The following is a 20,426-nucleotide window of genomic DNA, read 5'->3' on the forward strand; positions in this document are numbered from 1 at the left end:
CCAAATTAAGGAACTTATAAGTGGTTTTGTGCTTTTTGTTTTGTTTTGTTTTTAGCTTCATTATCTTACCCAAAGAGCACAGGCCCACATTTGTTGTGGCATTGTCCATAGAGCTTAAGAAGTTTAAAGTTCAGGATATCAATCATATGCATAAAGTATGAGTGTGCTTTAGAAGTTTACTTAAGAACAAAATTGGAATTAGATTTGTCCACCAAAATGCACATTTTTAATTTGAATTGTGAGAGAGATAGGAATACAGTTTTGATTCAGCTGCAGTTAGTAGACAGATTAACATCTTGATATAATATTGATCCCCATTTTGCATATACACTCTCTTTTCTGTGTATTTGTATTACATTTTTAGAGGTAATTGCAGTTTTTCACACACTTCCAAGCTGCTTCCATCAGTAATGAAATAGTTGGCTTGGGCAGTCTCTGGAGTCCCAGTGTTTCAGCTTAAACTTTCCACTGGGCTCTGCCAGGCACTAACTTTTAAAATATCTTTTTTTATGGAGAACGCCTCCAAAAGGTGCAGCTGTGTGCTGGTTTCATCTTGCACTTCATAGCAGTGTTGGCACCACTTAATGCAAAGAATGCCACTGTCTCCCACACACCGCTGGTGCCCAAGGACTGTTGAGGCCTGTTCGTGTTAGTGGTTTGGGAAGGGTTTAAGTTTGGAGAGAAGGCTCTCTTCTGTTCCATGTGATTGGTTGTCACCAGGGCAAAGGGGGAAAAATAGAACTAGTGGAAAGTGCAGCATCGGGGTGTGTCATCAGAAATTCTTTCTACAACCTGGGACGCCTAATTCATCGGTGTTCTTGTCAACACCGAAGACTGATTCCTCCTTTCATTTGAGATAATGTGTGTCTTGGATTCACCACTTTTAGACCTTTCTGCTATTCTCTCTTCCCTTTCTAAGCAGTGCTGATTTCTTTTGATGAAAAATGATTCAGCTAATTGAAAAACTGGGGTCGGATTGTAGTAGAGGAATCTACAAGCTTATCCAGACTCTTAAGAGTGGACTTGGTTCTCCAGCCTTGTACACTGTGCTACAGGAGACCTCAAAACCAAAACTCGTTGCTTGTTCAGGTATAAAAATTGAAAGATGAAACTTAATGAGAATTTATATGTAAACTCTAGGAGGATCATGTGCTCTGTTAATTTGTGTTTTGCTTGGTAGCTCTGCCCTATATGGTCTATACTCTTAGAATCTTTTTCTTTTTAAGTTCTAAAATGTTTTATGTTTTGGTTTTTCAAACTGTATGATATGGTACTTTATCATGGACTTTTCAAAGAACAACTTGCCAAATTTGGTAATTCCTAGCAATTGTCATTTCCTGTTGGAATGTCTTAAAATGAAATCATATGGAAAAAATAATTATTAACCTTGTGTATTTAATAGAATTAAAGGAATAGTAGATTTTAGGATCGTCATTAAAATTAATGTTTTATTTTGGAATACTTGTTAGACTTTCAGTGGTAATTGATACTGTAGCCCAAAGTAGAAGATACACACTTCAAAGCTTCTTAGGTAGTAGGAATTTCACATTCCCTATGTCTAAATATTTTAAAGGGGAAATGGATTGAATCATAGACATTTTGCACTAACGAACAGGAAATCCTTGAATTGTTTTTTTGAAAAAAAAAAATCATCTCTCCTTGTAAAATTTACCTTTTAAAACTTCAACTGCGTAATCTTGATCAGCTGTGATGAGTCATACCTTTGCACGATAAGAGCTTTTATCAATATTAAAAATCCAGTGGGAAATTCACTTAATATATTACAAAAGGAGTACTTATACTTCCTACTATATGCATAGTTTTTTCCTTTTTTAAGTAATCTGGTGTGCATTTTGAGAAAAGTTCCAGTGTTCTCCCAGACTGGTAGCTACCACAATGCCTTTTAGAAACTTCATCTCTAACACCTGAATGAGTAAAACAAATGATACATTGTAGCCCAGGATACCATAGGTAAACTAAAATTTTTTGCCAAGGAAACATTGAAGACAAAGAAAAATAAGAAAGTTTTGCTTTTTTAATTTTTTTCAAACTCAGTGAAGAAAGAGAGGGATGAAAGTGTATGTAGCATTTGCCAACCCAGCAATGTAACAACTGTTGGGTGCATATTTCAATCACAATTAGATGAAATCTCTTATTATTTAATTTAACTTTCATATTTGATTGTGTTGATAAGATTCTGGGATGAGATAAACCTTTATTAAGTAACTCCATTTTCAGTGCCAGTGTTAAAGTGCTTTTTTTTTTTTTTTTTTAGCCTGTGTAATTTATGAAGGAAGGGAAAGGAATTGGCATGTTAGTTGCATGAGAGTTGTGTGGATATGTATGTACATTTACTATTCAATCTTTAGCTTTTTGAGTTTTGGGGTATGCCAAGGGCTTGTTAGTTTGAGAGGGCAAAGGAGAGACATTATAGTAAATCCTAATTAATAACATTTCTCTACAGAGTCTACACTATTTCTCTACCTTTGTATTTCCCTTCTAATACATATGCTGATAGGATAATATTTCATTTTGTTCAGTGTAGAAGGTATTTGTGGGAGAGAATACTTTTGTGAGTTGTCAATCTACTTAAGGCAAAGGAAAGTGATATAATTTATCAGAGGAAATGAAATGGTGTGCTCTTTCATTTTACAGTGTTTTGTATTTTACAATGCTTTTAATTTAAAAGACTATGAAACTTTCAAGGCAATTGTATTTTAAGTGTTTTTTCAGATACATTCACATTTTAATGTTTAGAGATTTAGAAGATGTCATTATTGGATTTTTTTTGCCAAGGGATCACCCACATGAATTTTCTTATTAAAATAGTATGTCCTAAAACTTATTACTAACCCCAAACAGATTACTAGCCCATTCCTGGATATTGTGATTCTGGGGATTTAGCGTGGTAACTGGAAATCAGTATTCCCAGCCAGTTCTCCAGGTGATGCTTGGGCTCTAGCAGGTGTGAGACACACAGGAGAGATGAAGTTCCCACCCAGCCCTCTGCACAGTGACTGTCTGGAAACTTCACAGCATGTCGGTTCTGCCTTTAGGTCCAAGATGTTGCAGTAAGCCAAAGTCACCGGAGAAACTGAGTGATAAACTTCGCAGGGCCTTGAGTTCAAATATTGATTAGCTCTATGTCAAGAAGCCCTGTGCTCAGAGAGAGCTTTATAGTGGAGTCTCTGTAACACAAAGCTGACTCAGGAATCTTTCATCTGCCATTGACAGAATTTGCCCTTGCTCAGGCAAATAGAATTGCACCTTTAATACCCTGGGAACTGGCCACATACAGCTATCCAGTACAGATCAATTAAAATAAGTTCAGTGGCTATTTCAATTTACATCAATTAAATTCAGTTCCTAAGTTGCAATGGCTACATTTTAAGTACTTAGTAGCTAGGTAGTTGTTTCATTGGAGAGCACACATAGAACATTTCCATCATCACAGAAAGTTCTGTTGAACCGTGCTGCTATAGGATTTTCCTTCAAAATGTAGCTGTTATCTCTTTATCCTGGTAGTTGCGATGGCTGTTAGAGCTAGGTGGAAGATCACATGTTCATCTATATACTGCATATTGCAACTGGAAAGGGTCTTAGACCAAAGGGTTAGGGTTTGCAAAATGACTTAAATCATACTTAGTTCTCTGAGTCAAAATTGAATAACATTACTTTTGTATCATGAATTTGTTCTATGTTGACTTTTAGTACTTGAAATATGGGCTTAATTAGAAATTTGTTTGACATAGTATAGAGCTTTAGTATATAAAGAACTATATCACTGGGATCTCACTGAAACAAAATTGCAAATATTTCATCTTTCTTAAGTTATATAAACTTTCTAGATAAGAGTGCAAGTGATGAATCATAAGTGTCCAAAAAGTTATTTATAGATGGTGAATAAACAGGTTGCACATACAGATATTTTTTATAAAGACTGCCATTTGCCTATATTTTGCAGTTTGAGAAATTTGAGGGGAATATATTTAGCTCCCTCTTCTGGAATATTTTGAGAAAAATATTTTTACTTAACAGTGTTTTTTTTTTTTCTTTCTTTTTTTTTCCTGGAGTGAGAATATGATTATCAGTGTAATGTCCAAGAAAGTTATTTGTGACTACCATCCAATTTTTTTTTATCATTACAATTGGTAAAACGTGTAAATAAAACTTGGAAAATCAGTTTATAAATGTACCACATTTCTTAAACTACTGACTAAAATATGTGTAAGCAAATAAAGGCTTTGACAGCAATTACACAGCGACTGAATTTGATGCCAAGTGGGCAGTGATCACTCGTATCAGCTTCCAGATCTGCTCCTCGGCCCACCCCTGGCATCTGAGGGACTTGAGGCAAGAGTACAAAAGGAGACTCTGGTACCCTGCGTCTAAATATTTTAGTTACAAATCATGTTAACAAACTGTTAACAAAATCTCTTCTATCCTCCTACCTGAGCAGTTGTTCCTTCCTAATGACCACAATTGAATTCAGACTTCTTGGGCTCCTGAGAGCTCTGCCTCAGAGCATGTGGATGAGGGGGAGCTAGACCTGGCCTCGTCCCCAGCTTCTCCCTGCCACCCGAGTCCCTTCCACCCAGCCACAGTGCACTCCTGGGCCCAGGGGTGTACCTGGGCAGGGAGATCTGCCCTGGGGAGAACAGACCTGTAGGAAAGGTCATGAGAGGCCATTTGGCAGGAAGTTCTGGGATTCTGGGTAGGTGCTCCAAGCATGTCCTAGGAGAGAAGAAGCAGGCGTGTCCCCTTGGCCTAAGAGGGCTGAGCCCCCAGGGTCATGGTCCCTCTTACTGGGGCCTGAGTTTATGACAAGATCTAATTAAATTATTTTATATTTAAACGTTCTTCATTGTGGTCTAATGCATTTGACTGCCCCACATTAAATATAATGGTGGGATTTTTGTTTGTTTGCAGCCTTGACTCTCCCGGATCTTGCAGAGCAGTTTGCGCCTCCTGACATTGCCCCCCCTCTTCTTATCAAGCTTGTGGAAGCCATCGAAAAGAAAGGTAACCAGACTGTCAGAGGGAATCGTTCACTTGTTATACCTTTATTTCATGGCTGTTATAATTTATATTTGTCTCTTGGGCATTCGTTAAGTAAATTTCTTCCTACCTGCTATGCACAGGTACTGTGCTAGACACATAAGCTATTTGGGGCTGTGTTGTGGGGAAACCATCTTGGTCTGTGATTTCTAATTCTAGGTTAATATGGAGTCATTGTGTGGACACTATTAAATTCTCCGTAATTTAATAAACATGATTAACTACTTAGTGGCCAGATGGTTTTGCCAAAACTATTGGCATGCCATGTAAGATGAATAGTGGGAGTCACTTCCAAGAATATTTGGTACACATCTGGAACCGGATACTGGATGGAAGCAGGAATGTCTCTCTGGCAACAGGCTCGCAGGTTCTCCAGAGAGCTGTGTTTTGCATACATGGTCTGTTTTGTGTCCTAGGTCTGGAATGTTCAACTCTATACAGAACACAGAGCTCCAGCAGCCCCGCAGAATTAAGACAGCTTCTTGATTGTGGTGAGTGTCACAGAGCTAGAAATGCAAACGGGACAGACAGGTCTTACCTTTCTGTTTCAGGTAATGCACACACACAAACAATTGAATTCAATCCATGCAACATTCTAAGTGTAAAGGGAAACTTTACACTTAGAAATCCCACACAGTTCTCTCTGCCTTATTATGGAAACAGTGCAAACCTTTGTTGTCTGCTGCATTGCGGCGTGAGTGTGTGCACGCCCGCCTGCAGGCGTGTTGGCCGTCGTTGCACCCATGAGGCCCTGGGTCCTACAGGAATTGCAGAGGAGAGAAACCACCTCAACCCTGCAGTTGGCTACATCTAATTCAACTGGATCAGTTAAAAAAATATATTTATAAGCCTATGTCATTTAGTAAATGTCTGTTCTGACATCTTTTTATTATGTTTTCCTTCTATTCTCCCTTTCCCTTTCTTTTTCCTTTTCTTTTCCCTATTTTTTCCTTTTGTCTTACCCTTTCCTTTCTTTCTGGCTTGCTTGTTTTTCGTATCATACATGTATATGTTAAGTAACATCATGATTTTGTTACATTCAGTGGTGTGCTGATCAGCTAATTCTCTAGGAAGAAAAAATCCTGGTTTGTAGCATTGGCCCATTTCATGAAGTGAATATTCCCACCATAGTTGATTCCAGGCTAACCGGTGTGATGTGACTGGCCATAGAGTTAGGAAGAATTGAGGACAGTTGGCTCTGGTGAGAGCAATCTCCAGCACACCATTGGTTGAATGACAATTAGTTCAGCCAAGTGGTGGCTTTGCTATTTATTTCCTCCCCACTTTGGCATACAGAAAAAAACTGTACATATCAGTTTACTTGCCATCATTCCAGACAGCCATCTTCTCATATCAACGTCTAGAATCTCTCAGATCCTTCATACTCTCACGATACTTTCATTTTTTTAGAAAAATAATTTTCTGCCTCACAGATTTGAACATTTGAACCCAAAATTTGGGCATTTGAACCAAAAAGAGTGAAAACCAGTTTCGAAAGAAGCTTCTTCAGAAGTATAATTGCATGAAAAATGCTCACATGATATTTTGTAAATGAGAATGTGAAGTGTGAGCCAGCTTCAAAATGAGGCAGCTTATGAAAATTTCTAGAAAAGATGTTTCTTGGAGAAAAGGAGACTGTACCTTTATCAGTAAATACTTTCACTTGAAGTATACGGATCAAGTGTTTTGAAACTTAAAAAAAAAATTGTTCGACTTTATTTTTCCTTTGTACTTGGAAACCAGTCACACACATGCAGGGTGTAGCCTCTTGCCTGCTCCATAGTCTGTACTTCCCACAGAGTCAGTCATTAGAAATCCACTCACAGAAAACTCAGGGTGAAAAGGTTTGTTTTTCTGTATTTCTAACAGCTTCAGGGTGATAAGGAAAACACTGAGTTTTTTTCTTAGCCAATTGAAATAGAGATACATGTTTTGGTCAGAAAATTGGTCAAATTGAACATGTTAAAAGTCACAGGAAATGTTCAGACATCAGAGACTGATGAAATGGAAATTCTTTGAGAAATAGTGGTTAGGTTTTTAACGTGACCAATACAAAATGATGCAGTTTAGCTAAAAAAAATTCACACCTCTCTCGTACTTGTGAGGTGGAGTAAACAACCAAGATTCATATCAGACAATATATTTGGACAGGCAGCTTTCGTTCCCTGTGGAGATAAAAACTCATACATAGAAAACTGATTTCATTTGGATTCTCTGCTTAAAAAGTGAATTTGTGCTCCCTTCTTCCACAAAAAAAAAGCATTGTCCAAACTTGGGAATGGATCTTCTAAGACTGTTTCCAGCTCAAGGATTTTTCAATACATAAAAATATCATAACTTTCCAGAAGCAGCTCTGAATTAAGTCACTTTGCACCTGGGGGAAAAAAAAAAACATGGCTTTTAACCCACCTTGTGAATTACCAATGTCTGAAAAGGATACACACGGGACAATAATCCACTTTTATTAGTACCTACTAAGTTATTCTATTTCATCCACACATTAGCCTTGCAATAGGAGTTTTAGTTACTTTTACTCACCAGAAAAGGAAGCTGACCGTAGGTAATTTCTCTCACATTTTTCAGCGGCTCAGTGGCAAAGCTGTGAATTGTTTCCAAATAGTTCTGACTCCAAAAGCCCTTTTTTTTTCTTTTGTTATTTTGCCCTAAAATGAATCATTCCTTTCTTGTCTCTCATGAGTCTGAATGATATGAATTTTCTCCTGACATTCTTTGGTTTCTCTTAACCTGAATCAGGCTTTCTCAGCCTGACACTATTGACATTTTTTTTAGGCTGGATAATTCTTTGTTGGAAGGGTGGGGGCCTGTCCTGTGCACTCTGGGATGTTTAGGCAAATCCACAGCCTCTACCCACTAGGTGCTGGTAGCATCTTCCCCCAGTTATGATGATCGGGAATGTCTTCAGACAATGCCAGATGTCTTGGAGGTGGGATTCCACCCCAAACCCCCACTGAGAACCACTAACCTAGGTAGAGATCAGGTGAGGAAGGGACACCATTCCCATGGAAGGCAGGAGTGAAGTGTTGGAGAGTTTACTGGTTACCTGTCATGAGTAGACTCAGTGAAAAGTGAGGTTGAAGAGGATGTAAACTCCCCCAACCCAGACTTATAGATTATGTAGCTCTTCAAAAGTCTACCCCTGACAGGTGCATATAGCTATTGGAAGGGTATGTTAGGCTGATTTTATTGCAGAAAAAGAATCAGCAGAAGTCAGAAACTCCGAGGAATGTTAGAAGTTATATATATTACCAAAGGAAATAAAACATACTATGCCATCAACTCAGTGGAATTTGACACAAGGTAAGCAAGCATATCCAAAGACCTGCATAAGCTAATTTTATTTAGACATTATAAATGTTCTTTGGAATGCATTTCATGTGTTAGAGAAGGTCTTTGGTGAATTAACCTCACTTTAAGGGTTTTCTAGTCTAGGCCACAACATTTAACACATTCTATGTGCCAGACACTGAGAGATACAGTGAGGGCAGGGGAGAGCCACAGTCCCTGCCTTGAGGTACTCCCAGTCTAGCATGGGGAGACACAGAGTCCCATGTAAGTACCAAACTCTTTGGGGAGTGTCTTAGTAGAAGGAGGTGCATCAGCACTGCAAGGAGCCTGACCTGAGAAAGGGACATGTGGATATTGAGCATCTTAACATTTTTACTGTATCACCAAATGGCTTGTCACATTTTTCAGGCTGAGCAAATTAAGTAGTAATAATTTGCTGGGCAAAGAGACATTAAGTGAAGCATATGGGGGGCCGGAAGCTTGCCAGATAGTGGGGGACTGTAGAGTGTTCTTATAGTGAAACACACTTTAGTTGACAGTGTTTAATTACACTTATAATCCCATTACCTTCAATGTAGATCCTGTATGCAAAGACCTAGTGTTGCCTTTTCTACACTTGTTAGAGATCCCTGGTTATTTGTAGGACATTTCCGAGATTTAACACATTGCCTCTTCACCTTTTAAGTTTACTAATTCTTTTCCTCAAACTGACCTAGTCCTATTTTACTCCAAACTGGCTTTTCATAGAGCTGTGTGTGTTGTATGATTAGCTGTCATAACACCTGCCTACTTAGTGAGGCAAGTTTGGTTTATGATAATGATATATTCAAATAATTTTTTACTCTTAGGCTCAACCTCGAGTGATTTATGGTATCATACTTACTTCAAGGGTGTCTAGAATAACCCCTTCTCTTACTCACACTCACATTTAGGAGAAACGTGGACACATCTTCATTCTCTCCTAGGCCATGGCCCAATCTAGTCAAGGACAAAGCTATGTGAGGTCTTGATAATGTCTTGCACACTCTTAACTACATTGGAATTCAGACCCCAGCACTTTTTGATGACCAAAACTGGTATTTTTCCTTCCAGCAGTACTGCTGCTTTCCAATTTATTCTTAACCCTACAATCCATAAAGCTGGACAAATATGTAGCATCTTGCCCGTTAGCCCACCTTTTCTTCACTGAGAACCCGAGTCCCCAGGTAACTGTCCTGGAGTTACCCTTCCTTTTGCTAGTGCACGTCCTTCATCAGCAGCCAGACACCTCCCTCCTTTTCTAGATGCCTGTTCCCCACATCCCTGCTTTCTGCTGGCCATTGTGCCTTTTTCTATCCCAAGTACTCGGAGCGCTGTGCATAGTGGGTGCTCAGAGTGGTTTTAATTAGTGTCACCGCTTTGTTGAATTGCTTCACTTCTTTTCCAGCTGAGCGATTTACTGGACAGATAGGCTCGTCTTATCTTTTCTCTCAGATGCTCTGATGCCTGCATGTTAGATTAGTATTCATAAATCAGAATTAGGGAGAGACATTTCTGAAAATGTTCAAATTATTTTCATCAATATTCTTGAGATTGGTTGCTAAAATTCTGTAATATCTTACTGTTTAGTCTCTCTATTGGTTAAATTTACATTCTGAGATAGAGGATTTGTCAACTCAAGTTTTAAGAAATCTAGGAATTTGCATGTCATTTTTTTGTTGAGGTTTTTGGAAACATTGACTAAGTGACCAACTATACCTAGGTAGAACCCTTCTCAATCACTCCAGAGGGTGTTTGGAAATGCTTGGGGTTCTATGTTAATTTGCTCAGGATGCCATAACAAACTACCACAGAAGACTGGGTGGCTTACACAACATATTTATTTCTCACAGTTCTGGAGGTTGGCAGTCCAAGATCAAGGTGTAGATGTGTTTGGGTTTTTTGAGGCCTTTCTCCACGGCTTGGAGATGACCGTCTTCTCACTGTGTCCTCACACGGCCTTTCCTCCGTGTGCAGTGCATCCTGGTGTCTCTCTGTGTCCTCATTTCCTCCTCTTAGAAGGATATCAGTTAGACTGGATTAGCGTCCACTCTAATGGCTTCATTTTAACTTAATCACCTCTTTAAGGACACTGTTACTAAATACAGTCAAGTCACTTTCTGTAGTTTGGGCTTCACAATTCAGCTCATAACAGGGGCGTTATTTTCTGTTGCCCAGTTTGGTAGTATGCTACCAGCATCATAGTCTGAGGACCAGGCATGCTACATGCTTGCAGCTTGTCAGGCAGACCTTCACAAAGAAAAACTCTTCTCCCCAAAATGCCAGGACCACCCTCTATGAGAAACACTGCTGATAAATACTTTATGTTTGTCCCCAAATTGCTGCTTTTCCTTTGTTGCACTAAAGTCAAACATTCAGAAAATTGACCAAACCGATGTATAAATGTCTGAATATTTCTTAAAATGTTTCTTTCCTAGATACGGCCTCTGTGGACTTGGAAATGATCGATGTGCACGTTTTAGCAGACGCTTTCAAACGCTACCTGCTGGACTTACCAAATCCTGTCATTCCCGTAGCCGTTTACAGTGAAATGATTTCTTTAGCCCCAGGTTTGTTTTCTGTTTTGAGAACCTCATTGAACATATATTGAGATGCAGATGTGCTTATAAACTCTATTAAGTGCTGCATATATAGATGTAGTAGTTAGAAAATAGTAGCAGTAATCTACATCTCCTCCTCACTAGCACCAAAACTTCCTCCTTTACCAGAGCATCCAATAGAAGAGCCAGATTCTCCTTTGCTTAAGACTGTCCCCATGTTGGAATGGCTAATTACTAACCTATCAGTTTTAACAAAGTTCACTGCATTGGTGAAGGTCGCGGTGTTTCAAATACTAGTGCCATCCAGGGGACCAGGACCAGGACCCAAATGACTGGAGATGTTCTTGTCATCTTCCCTGAGTGGCCATCACAGAACGTTTTGAGGGAAGGAGGGCTGCCAGTGTTAGGAGCTATGGCTCAGTTACGTGCTTTGGAGACAGGAAATTGTGGTTCGTAACCTTCAAAGTTAAAACCTGTGATACTTATCTGATGCTCCCCTGAGTTAGCCAATCACACTTGAAGCTGCTCAATAGAGGGCAGGTTTCTGCCAGCACACTCTGAAGAGCTTGTGGTTTTCTTACACGAAGAGTTTCTTGCATTTCCATTTGACTTGAGATTTCTACTTTCTCATAATGCATTTTCTAACGAGAAGAACAAATGTTCTGTGTGCTGCTCCTGACAACTTTTTAAATGACTCCTTCTGTGGCTAGAAGAAAGTGAATAAACACCTAGAAAATTTCTGTTCTAATACCTAGAAACAGTCTCTTAGTCTCTTCTCTTTTCTTTTTTTTTTTTTAAACTTGTAGAAGTACAAAGCTCCGAAGAATATATCCAGCTGTTGAAGAAGTTCATTAGGTCGCCTAACATACCTCATCAGTATTGGCTTACGCTTCAGTATTTGTTAAAACATTTCTTCAAGCTCTCTCAAACCTCCAGCAAAAATCTCTTGAATGCAAGAGTGCTCTCTGAAATTTTCAGCCCTATGATTTTCAGATTCCCAGCAACCAGGTAAGTGAAAGAAGGGAAACATGTATTTTGGGGTGATGAAGGTAGTCTTAAATTCACTGGTCATTAAATGCATCCTAAAGATACTGCTTCGAAGATGCATGTACCAATTTCTATCACATACATCCACTTAAATGTGTATAAATGAAAATGGTTTTACTTTTAGGGAGAAGGTTTCTAATAAAACTCTCTTTCTTGCAGCTCTGATAATACTGAACACCTCATAAAAGTTATAGAAATTTTAATCTCAACTGAATGGAACGAACGACAGCCTGCACCAGGTAATGCTTTTTGAACATTGAAGGTTCTCTTGTTGTTCATTTCTGCAAGCCTTAAAATTGGCGGCTGTAGACCTCCTCTGAAGTAGCATAAGTTTCTTGTAGAATCACAATCCATAGACATATGTTACCTTGTGATTTAAAGAAAAAATAGCTGAGTGGTAGTGTATACAGTAAATATTATCTGGATTTCAACATTTGCAGATTTTAAATTGTCTTGGTTTTAGGTAAGAGTTGGGAGAGCTTCCTGTACTCTTCAATGTTTATGCTTCTACTTGTTGAATAAATTTATGGAGTTCATTTTAGTTGTTGACATTTTTGTTTTTCTAATACTTATGAAGTAGGGGATTTATAATTACTATATAATTTAAAGTATTTTGGAATGTGTTTTTTGGAAGCGGGTATGCTGAGAAATGTCTGTCAAAATAAACATTTTCAATAATGCAAGCAGTATGAAACCAGAGCGTTCACTGCAGCAAGTTAGAGCAAGCCAGACACTTCTTTGAAAGCAGGCTGCCGTTCAATTAGCCATTTAACAAAGCAGGAAATGTAGACCATGTTAGCAGTGGGTTTAATTTAAACTGATGTATTTTTCACCTACTGTGGAAACTCTAAACAACCTCACTATGCTGTGTACTGGTTAAAAGTTAGCTAAGAGAGGCTGATCATTTAGAATAGTGACTAGGATCCTATAAGAGACATGAAGTTTCAGGACCAGTAGACAGTGTTGCTTGAGTCTAATGCCTAGAATTTAAATGAAATGCCATGAATATATTATGTATTATGGGTAACTCATGTAGATTACCATATTTATCTCTGTATGAGCAGGCACGGAGACCAGTTACCAGCATCGTTCAATGGAGAATTAAGTTGTGCTTTTTTATTGGGTATTGCATAGCCAGGCTGAGTTATTTGCATCTGGATGGGGCAACCTGAGGCAAGGGCCTAGGCTCAAATCCCACCTGCAGGGCTAGAATAGAGGATGGGGTAGAGATAACCACTCAAGATCTAGGTGTTGAGAAGCCCTTCTCCAGATAGGCCCAAACTATGGTACCAAAGGTAGGAAAGGCATCAGATGTAATAGATGAGGCAAGTGTGGATGTTTCAAATGTTCTGTAGCAAGCAGAATGTTTAACACGGATGCCCAGAATGGCAGGTGACCTGTGTCAGAGAAGATTGTCAACACGTATGGCCTAGGACTTCAGGGGGTTGCCAAAAGGTTTCATTTCATGTGACTACGCAGGTCATTTGTGAATGGATTTGGGGGCTCTATGCTGGTGTTCAGAGGCTTCCTTTTGGCTTAGTAGGAAACAGTGGGGGTCGTGGCATGGAACATGGCATTTGAGCCATTGTTGACTACCGATTCCTAGAGTAATAGCACAGGCGGGGAAGGAAGAGAAGTAGCAAGAATAAGCCCAGCTGAGCTCTTTCACTTGCTCCTGACCAGCATTGAGGTGTCTCTTAGAGACCAAGGAGAGCTGGGCCCTCCCTACAGTGAAGGGCTCAGGGGTGGTCCTGGTCTTCTCAGAGGCCACCGCTCTGGAGAGGGAAGATGCATGGAAGCTAAAAGCCAGACAGGGCTTGACAGATACCCATACATGAATTTATCAGATAGTTTTTGAGAATTTCTACTCCACAAAATGCAGAATCCGTGGTGGAGTCTGATTAATCTGACTGGTATAAACTGGTTAAACATCTTTGTCAGTCTCAGCCTAATTCCACCAAAGTAAAAATGTATCTGCAGCCATTTTCATAATATACCCTTAAAGCTGCTTGGTATGTCAAAGGACCCTGCATTCCTCTACTAAGAAATTGGTGCATCAGTTTCAAAGGAAGATTAATTCCGTCAGCTCTGCAAAAAAAACGACAAAGCCTTGAACATTGGCTAGATTATCCCAGTATTCATGAGGCCTCTTCAAAAAACAAATCCAAGTAATTTTTAAACCCAAGCTTGAGCCGTTTTCCCCTTTGTGTGATATCTTTTAACAATTCTGAAAAGTGTGTAGGCCCTTTGGAATTAGATGGATTGTTTCAGCGTCTCTCACTTGTGAAAACATTATACCGTCCACACCAGTAACAAAACACCCTCATCCTGAATACTTTTGTAATGGCTCTAGTACAGATGATTGGCAGGGCACCCTGGGTTGAAGAAACTATTTCTTGGGGCTGGCAAAAATGCAGCAGTTTCCTAGAGTCCTTCATCACTGCTGCAGCACGTGCCTGTACCAGAAGGCTTTGGAAGCCAAGTGCCAGCACCTCTCCAATGAATGGCCATAAATCAGTCTTTGCAATAAACTGCAAAGTACAAAAATCATGACTTGGTATTTTCTAAAAGCAGTAAATATTTTAAGTGATAGTATCATAAAAAGCATCATTTTAGAGTGTCAAGCATTGTCTAACTTTGCCATTAAGGACATGGAGAAACTGAGTCCCACAGATACTGAGAGGTTTACCCTGTGTCACGGGACCAGTGTGTGCTAGAACTGGTTCCACCCAGGAGCCGCCCCCTGGACTTCAGTCTGTCCTGTCTGCCAACCCTGGCTGCCTGGGTTTTCGGAACCTTCATAAGCAGTGGAGGGAGCTGCATTTTGGTGTCCAGTCAAAAACTCTTCTGATGTTGCAATCATACAATAAACTAAAAATATGTGAAAAGAGCTGCTCTGGGTCGCATATAGTAAAGAGCCATAAGGCATTGTTTATAGCTTTCAGGATAAGGCTCCGAATCGCTCCACGAGACGTGCGATGGAAAGAACAGAGTGGGCTTCTGAGTTAGACAGATCTGGATTTGAATCCCAGCTCTTTGCTGTGTACTTGCCAAGTTCTTCATCAAGTGACTCAGCTTTTCCAAACTGTTTTCCAGACTGTGGAATGGGGATAATGCCTCTCTCCTGGGTTTTTATGGGGATTAAATGAGCTGATAAGTACCGAAACCCATGAACCCTGTCTGGCTACTATCTACTGTGTACTCTAGCTCTTGAGGCCTTGGCGGGAGCTGGCCTCATTCAGCAGGTCTGACTCCTTCAGTCCTGAATCCTATCAGGCCGTTCTCCCTGCTGACCCCGCATTCCCAGCCAGCAGAGCTGGGGCCTCTGGGGCCTGTAGGGGCTTCAGTGCATATCCGAAAGAGACACTCTGGGCAGTTGCCATCCCAGTGAGTGCTTTGCTTGGAAGGAGGAAGGTGCCTTTAAATGATACCCTTACTCTGCGTGTGGCTTGGTGAGTGGAGCAGCTGGATTTCAGTGCCACTCCCACGCCACCTTGCCTACGTGCCTTTTCACAGTGCACAAAATGCACAACTCTACATAGCAGCCTCAGACAGTGCCATACACTTCATCTGCACCCAGATGAAGGTCCTCCCCCTGTTTTATGTACAGGCTAAGTCAACCTGTTCAATACGTTTATGTCCTGAAGCCCCTTGTCCTCTTATACTTAACTGTTCTGTAATTTTTCCTATTAGTTTAATCTACTCAACTATATTTCTAAAGGGCAAGGACAAAGGCTTTTTCTCCTTTTGAACTCTTCCTAGCACAGAACTAGGTACAGCATAATCATCCAAAAAAACTTTTTTTATTCTTTCATAAACTTCCCACTTTCAAAGAATATTCATACATCAGCTCATTTTAATACATCCAGCAACCCTGTGAGGTAAGGCGGAAACTAAGATTTGGAAAGGCTCTAAACACACAGAATAAGCTCTCAGAACTTTGTTGATAGTTTGCTGTCCCCTTTGTTACAAAAGTCTTTAAAGCCAAACAGCAGGTTTTCTTGAATCATTTGTTATGTTTACCCTACTAATTTAGGTAGCTAAAGGAGATTTCCGTAGGGCAACCAAGGTAATAATAGGTCCATTTAACACAAGATGCCTTTGAATGAAACCCATTATAAGTGTATTTACATATTTCAGATTTCATGGATATATTCAGAAATATTAATGTAGCATAATTGAAGTCTAATATTGCACCCTCAAGCCCAGAGTGGAAAATAAATGACTCTTTCTCCCCCCTGCCCTTCTACACCTGTCAAAGTTAATTTTTAACCACTGGCACATTGCAAAACATTCATCCTGAAGAGCCTGATTCATAAATCTTGTTTTAAATGCTCTGGGCTTGGTTTTCAACCAAGACTAAAGCAAGCAGTAAGGTAGAGGGAAACGACTTTCAGAGTTTTACTTTTCTCTGATTTAATTTTTATTAGGTTTAAAATGTGATATGACCATTAGAGGGTTATTTCAAAGGTGAGAAATGAAACTTTGAAAGCAAAATGGATGTATTTATAATAGATGAGTAGAAGTAAACAGGCGAGCCATGCTAGGTTTTATCAAAAACTAGCGAATTTTATTTGTGCTATAAAAACAAGCTGTATTTCAGTGTGCATGCGTTGTAGAGGTATAGTCGGTTTTACTTTTGTTTTCGCAGTGCAGCCTTCTGTTTGTCTCTGGGGATGGGGTATGGGGTGTGTGTGGGGGAATCAGAGGGGAGGAGTTCTTTATTCTGCTAAGCAATGGGTGTGCCTTTTTAGAAACCTTGTAAAATATGTCCAGTTTTTTGCATAAATTAATCTGGGTTTATTTATAAATTTAAATGGACATTTTAGCACAGGATCGTTACGAGCACTGGAGGTGGAGTAAAGAATTTGAACCATCCTGAAAGACCTTTCTGTCCTAAGTTGTCTTAAGTTAAAATTATGAAGGGAGGTATTCATTCATTTTACCCTTAAACGAAGATTTTGGTTCATTAATTTTTTTGCTCACTGCCCTTGTTAAAATGGTTTTTGTTCATAAATGATGGCTCACAAAAACATTTCCAGGTTGAAAGCTGCTTGTGGAACATTTGCTACTTGACAGTGATTTGTACATGAGAGACCGTATTCAGTCTATAACTTTCAAACATATTTTAATGATCAAGAGACATTTTCCTGACTAGATTACATCTGTTGAGAAGTGAAACAATGGCCTATATTTGCCTGTAAAATGAGGTTGACAAAATTTTGAGGAAAGAGACAATGATACATATTGTTTTAAAGAATCACTAAGGGAAAGTTAGTATGTCTGTTAAGTTTTCCAATGTGCCTAGGTCTTTGAGGTCCTAGAGAAATGCTGATATTAAAATACAAGTTTTCCTAAAAGAGCTTAGGAGACACATGAAAGATATTTAAGTTATTACAAAATGTGTGCTTTTGATTTACTAGTTATTAGTGAACCCTCTAGCTTAAGTGACAGTTGTAAAATTATGTTTATTAGTTTATGTGAAATGTGGGCATAGTGTGAGAAGGAACAAAATAATACAGAAAGTTGACCGTTTTCTCACAAAGCAGGAGTTACTGATTCTATTCTACCAGCAGAGGGCTCCCTTTTTTAAGCTAATAAGGAGTGTGCATCTTGCAGGTCACTTTTCAAAGACTAAAAATTCAATGGGAAAAGATTCAGCTCACACTTTTCAGTAATATAATAGAACCTCTACAGTAGATGATTGTACATATTATGGAGAATATGTTTGAAGCAAAGTTTTCCAATCTATTTTAAGACTTTGATTCTGTAAGTAGAGGGTGTACTGCTTTGCAGTGGATAATACACTGTTGGATTTACAGAGCATTTTAATCTTAGAAGGTTTTGACATGAAACATGTGAATCCAGACAGGTATGCTTAAGAGACTGATGTTTCCAATGTTTCTAGCTTTAGAAAGGCTATTTTTAAAAATAGGGCAAGATTATGCAGCTCAGGATGCAGGGGTATTCTCTGAACTAACCATATGTGCCTGTGATCAGATGGCAGATTCACTTACAGACTATTTTTTCCATTGGGAAAGTAAGTTTTTCGGTATTAGTTGCACCAAAGGAAAGTTTGTAAAATCACTTTCATTGTGGGTTTCGCAGTACTCCCCAGATATTTTAAGTAACCCTAAAGCTGGTTCCTGTGTGGACTTCGTGTGACCACTGGATCACCTTCCCATACAAAGTGTAAGGGTATTATTGTCAGAACCCATTTTTCTTCAAAAGGAATATTTCTTAAAAAATTGAAGCAAGCTAAAAATAGAAAACAAAAAAAGCCAGTGTTTTGGTGTCAGTTTTTTTGCCTGTGGCTTTAAAAATTACCTTCAGTTTCATTTGTCAGTTTGTACTCTCTCTGGCAGAGGAAAGTGTGGAGCAGGACAGTGGGTAGAGAAGGTAATTTGGAACCAGACGTCAGAAGTCTGGGTTCCAGTCTTAGTACTATAATCTTGTGCAAACCACTTCACCCCTCTGGGGCAGATTTTTTTTTCCCCTGTAGCATGAAGGAACTGATTAAAGTGATCATTACTTTCTTATTTAAAGCTTGGTGATTCTGTGGTTTTTATACCGTGTTACTGTTCTCTGGATGATATTAAAGCCATCTATGCTGATGCAACTGAAAATTTTTCTTAGGTAAAACTTTAATTCTTTAAATAGTAGCCAATAATCCTGATTGTGGTTCGTTGCACCCTTCTCGAAATAAAGTTCAGAAATCCACTAGAAAAGTATGCCCTTCTCTACTCTTCCATCGTGTGCCCCGTGTGCCCAGCACGTAAACCTAATGCAGACACCCCTTTTAATTAGAAGGTCACATGGCCATTTAAATGTGAGTGGAAATGGACCACAGGAGAGCCGCAGGTGTTTTGTTTTTTCTTAATCTTCACGCGGTCACGGAGGGTAGGGTGCATGTGGAGTTCTCACAGTCTTCCCGAGGGTGCCCTCCCGACACGGAACATTTCTGTCATCTGCTCCCTGCCTGAGTTGCCTGGTCAGGGCTCTCCTGTTACACCTGCGGGTCTGTCTGGTGCGAGTGCCTGGGACGAGGTGCGGGAGGTGGACACGAGCAGCGAGGCACTGTGTTCTGGGCTGTTCCAAGAGGTTCAGGCCTTTACAAGTGAGGCTTTGATTCTATTTTTGCTGAACTAGCTCAGCCACTTCCTGTGTTTGGCTGCGCATAGTGCCTCGCTTCACTGTCGGCTCCTTGAGCCAGCCAGCGCGCGCGGCGGCCAGTTGAGACTATTTTGGGTCCCCTCACAATGGCCTTCTCATTTCCTCGGCGAAAATGAGCAAGTTGGCCTGGCGTTGGCCACTTTTCAGCCGATGACAACTTTGACTTTGACTTGGGCTCCCCTCCCCCTCCCGAAATCCCTAGCTCAGCAAATATTTGAACCTGCCCGAGTTAATCATGAAGCTGCGATCTTTATCTGAGGGAGACGTGCGAGCGCGCGGGCTCGCCGCCTCCCCGGTACAGTAGCGAAATCCAGTTGGCGAGGGCGGGGAGCCGGCGGTGCGCGGCGGCCGCGACTCTCTGCCGAGCCGGCCCGGCGGGCGGGCGCGGGGACCGGCGGTGCGGACGGAGCCCGGAGGGAGAGCCGGCGGGTCGGGTCGGGGTGCCCTGCAGCGCCCCCACCCCTGCGCGCGCACTCGCGGCTGCCGGGCACGCGCGCTGCCACCGGAGCAGGCGGGGGGTGGGTGGGGGGGACGCGGGGACTTGGCCCACTTGATGGAAGAACAGCTTTTTGGATTTTTTTTTCATTGCCGGAGACAGGCATTTCAAAGGGAAACCGTTGAAATGCATAACCTGCAAAGTAAGTTGCCTCGAATTTGTGCACTTCTCTGCCCCTTGCCTGTGGGTTTATCTGAACGGCTGCTTTCTGTAGTTTGTCTCGGGGCGTGCGTGCTGGGGTGTGTGTGTGTGTGTGTGTGTGTGTGTGTGTGTGTGTGTGTCTGTGTGTGCGCGCGCACGCCCCTGTAAGCGCTGCCTGGGGAAGGCAGATGGGAGATTACGGGAGGCACTCCCCCATGTCCTCGAGGGGGACAGTGCGAGGGAAAGGTGGGGTTGATGTTGGAAGTTCGGGAAGGAGGTACTCATTACAAAGTGCTTGCTTGGCTGGAAGTTGGTGCCAGGCCAGGGCTTGGAGAGACGGTGGAAAATCACCTGTCTCCCTGCCTCCTCCTGGGTCAGCTTGTCACTTGAGATCCAGCAGCTGGAATGGTTTGCACCAGGGGCTCCCAAATGCAGGGCCTGGCCCTCTGGGCTGTTAGACCTGCCACCGCTGCTTGGAGGATCTCTGCTTCCTTTTTTGAGAGAGGGTCAACATTTTTATTAAACTAAGACAATTTTTTTCGAATCTTCACCACTTTTACCATTTTTATTTGAATTTGAGTTTAGGTGTATCTAAACGTTTAAGCAAATAGAAAAGCATGAGAGGG

The 20,426-nt window shown here is 40.7% G+C and overlaps 1 protein-coding gene across 3 annotated transcripts in view; it reads left to right on the forward strand.

Moving 5' to 3' along the window:
• The window catches only part of PIK3R1 (phosphoinositide-3-kinase regulatory subunit 1), an 82,125-nt gene that overhangs the window by 49,739 nt on the left and 11,960 nt on the right, over positions 1-20,426 (forward strand). Inside the window, exons 1-6 of one of the 3 annotated variants that reach the window (XM_012782806.3) lie at positions 574-1,089; positions 4,930-5,022; positions 5,475-5,549; positions 10,821-10,952; positions 11,750-11,951; positions 12,150-12,229. In XM_012782806.3, the coding sequence (XP_012638260.2) occupies positions 945-1,089; positions 4,930-5,022; positions 5,475-5,549; positions 10,821-10,952; positions 11,750-11,951; positions 12,150-12,229 (727 nt within the window). In that variant the 5' untranslated portion in view covers positions 574-944. Of the gene's footprint in view, positions 1-573; positions 1,090-4,929; positions 5,023-5,474; positions 5,550-10,820; positions 10,953-11,749; positions 11,952-12,149; positions 12,230-19,680; positions 19,802-20,426 lie in introns of those variants that run through there. The other 2 variants (XM_012782802.2, XM_012782823.2) reach the window with 2 other exon arrangements.

Source organism: Microcebus murinus, chromosome 11 (assembly GCF_040939455.1).
Source record: "Microcebus murinus isolate Inina chromosome 11, M.murinus_Inina_mat1.0, whole genome shotgun sequence".
In the NCBI taxonomy this organism is placed as follows: domain Eukaryota; kingdom Metazoa; phylum Chordata; class Mammalia; order Primates; family Cheirogaleidae; genus Microcebus; species Microcebus murinus.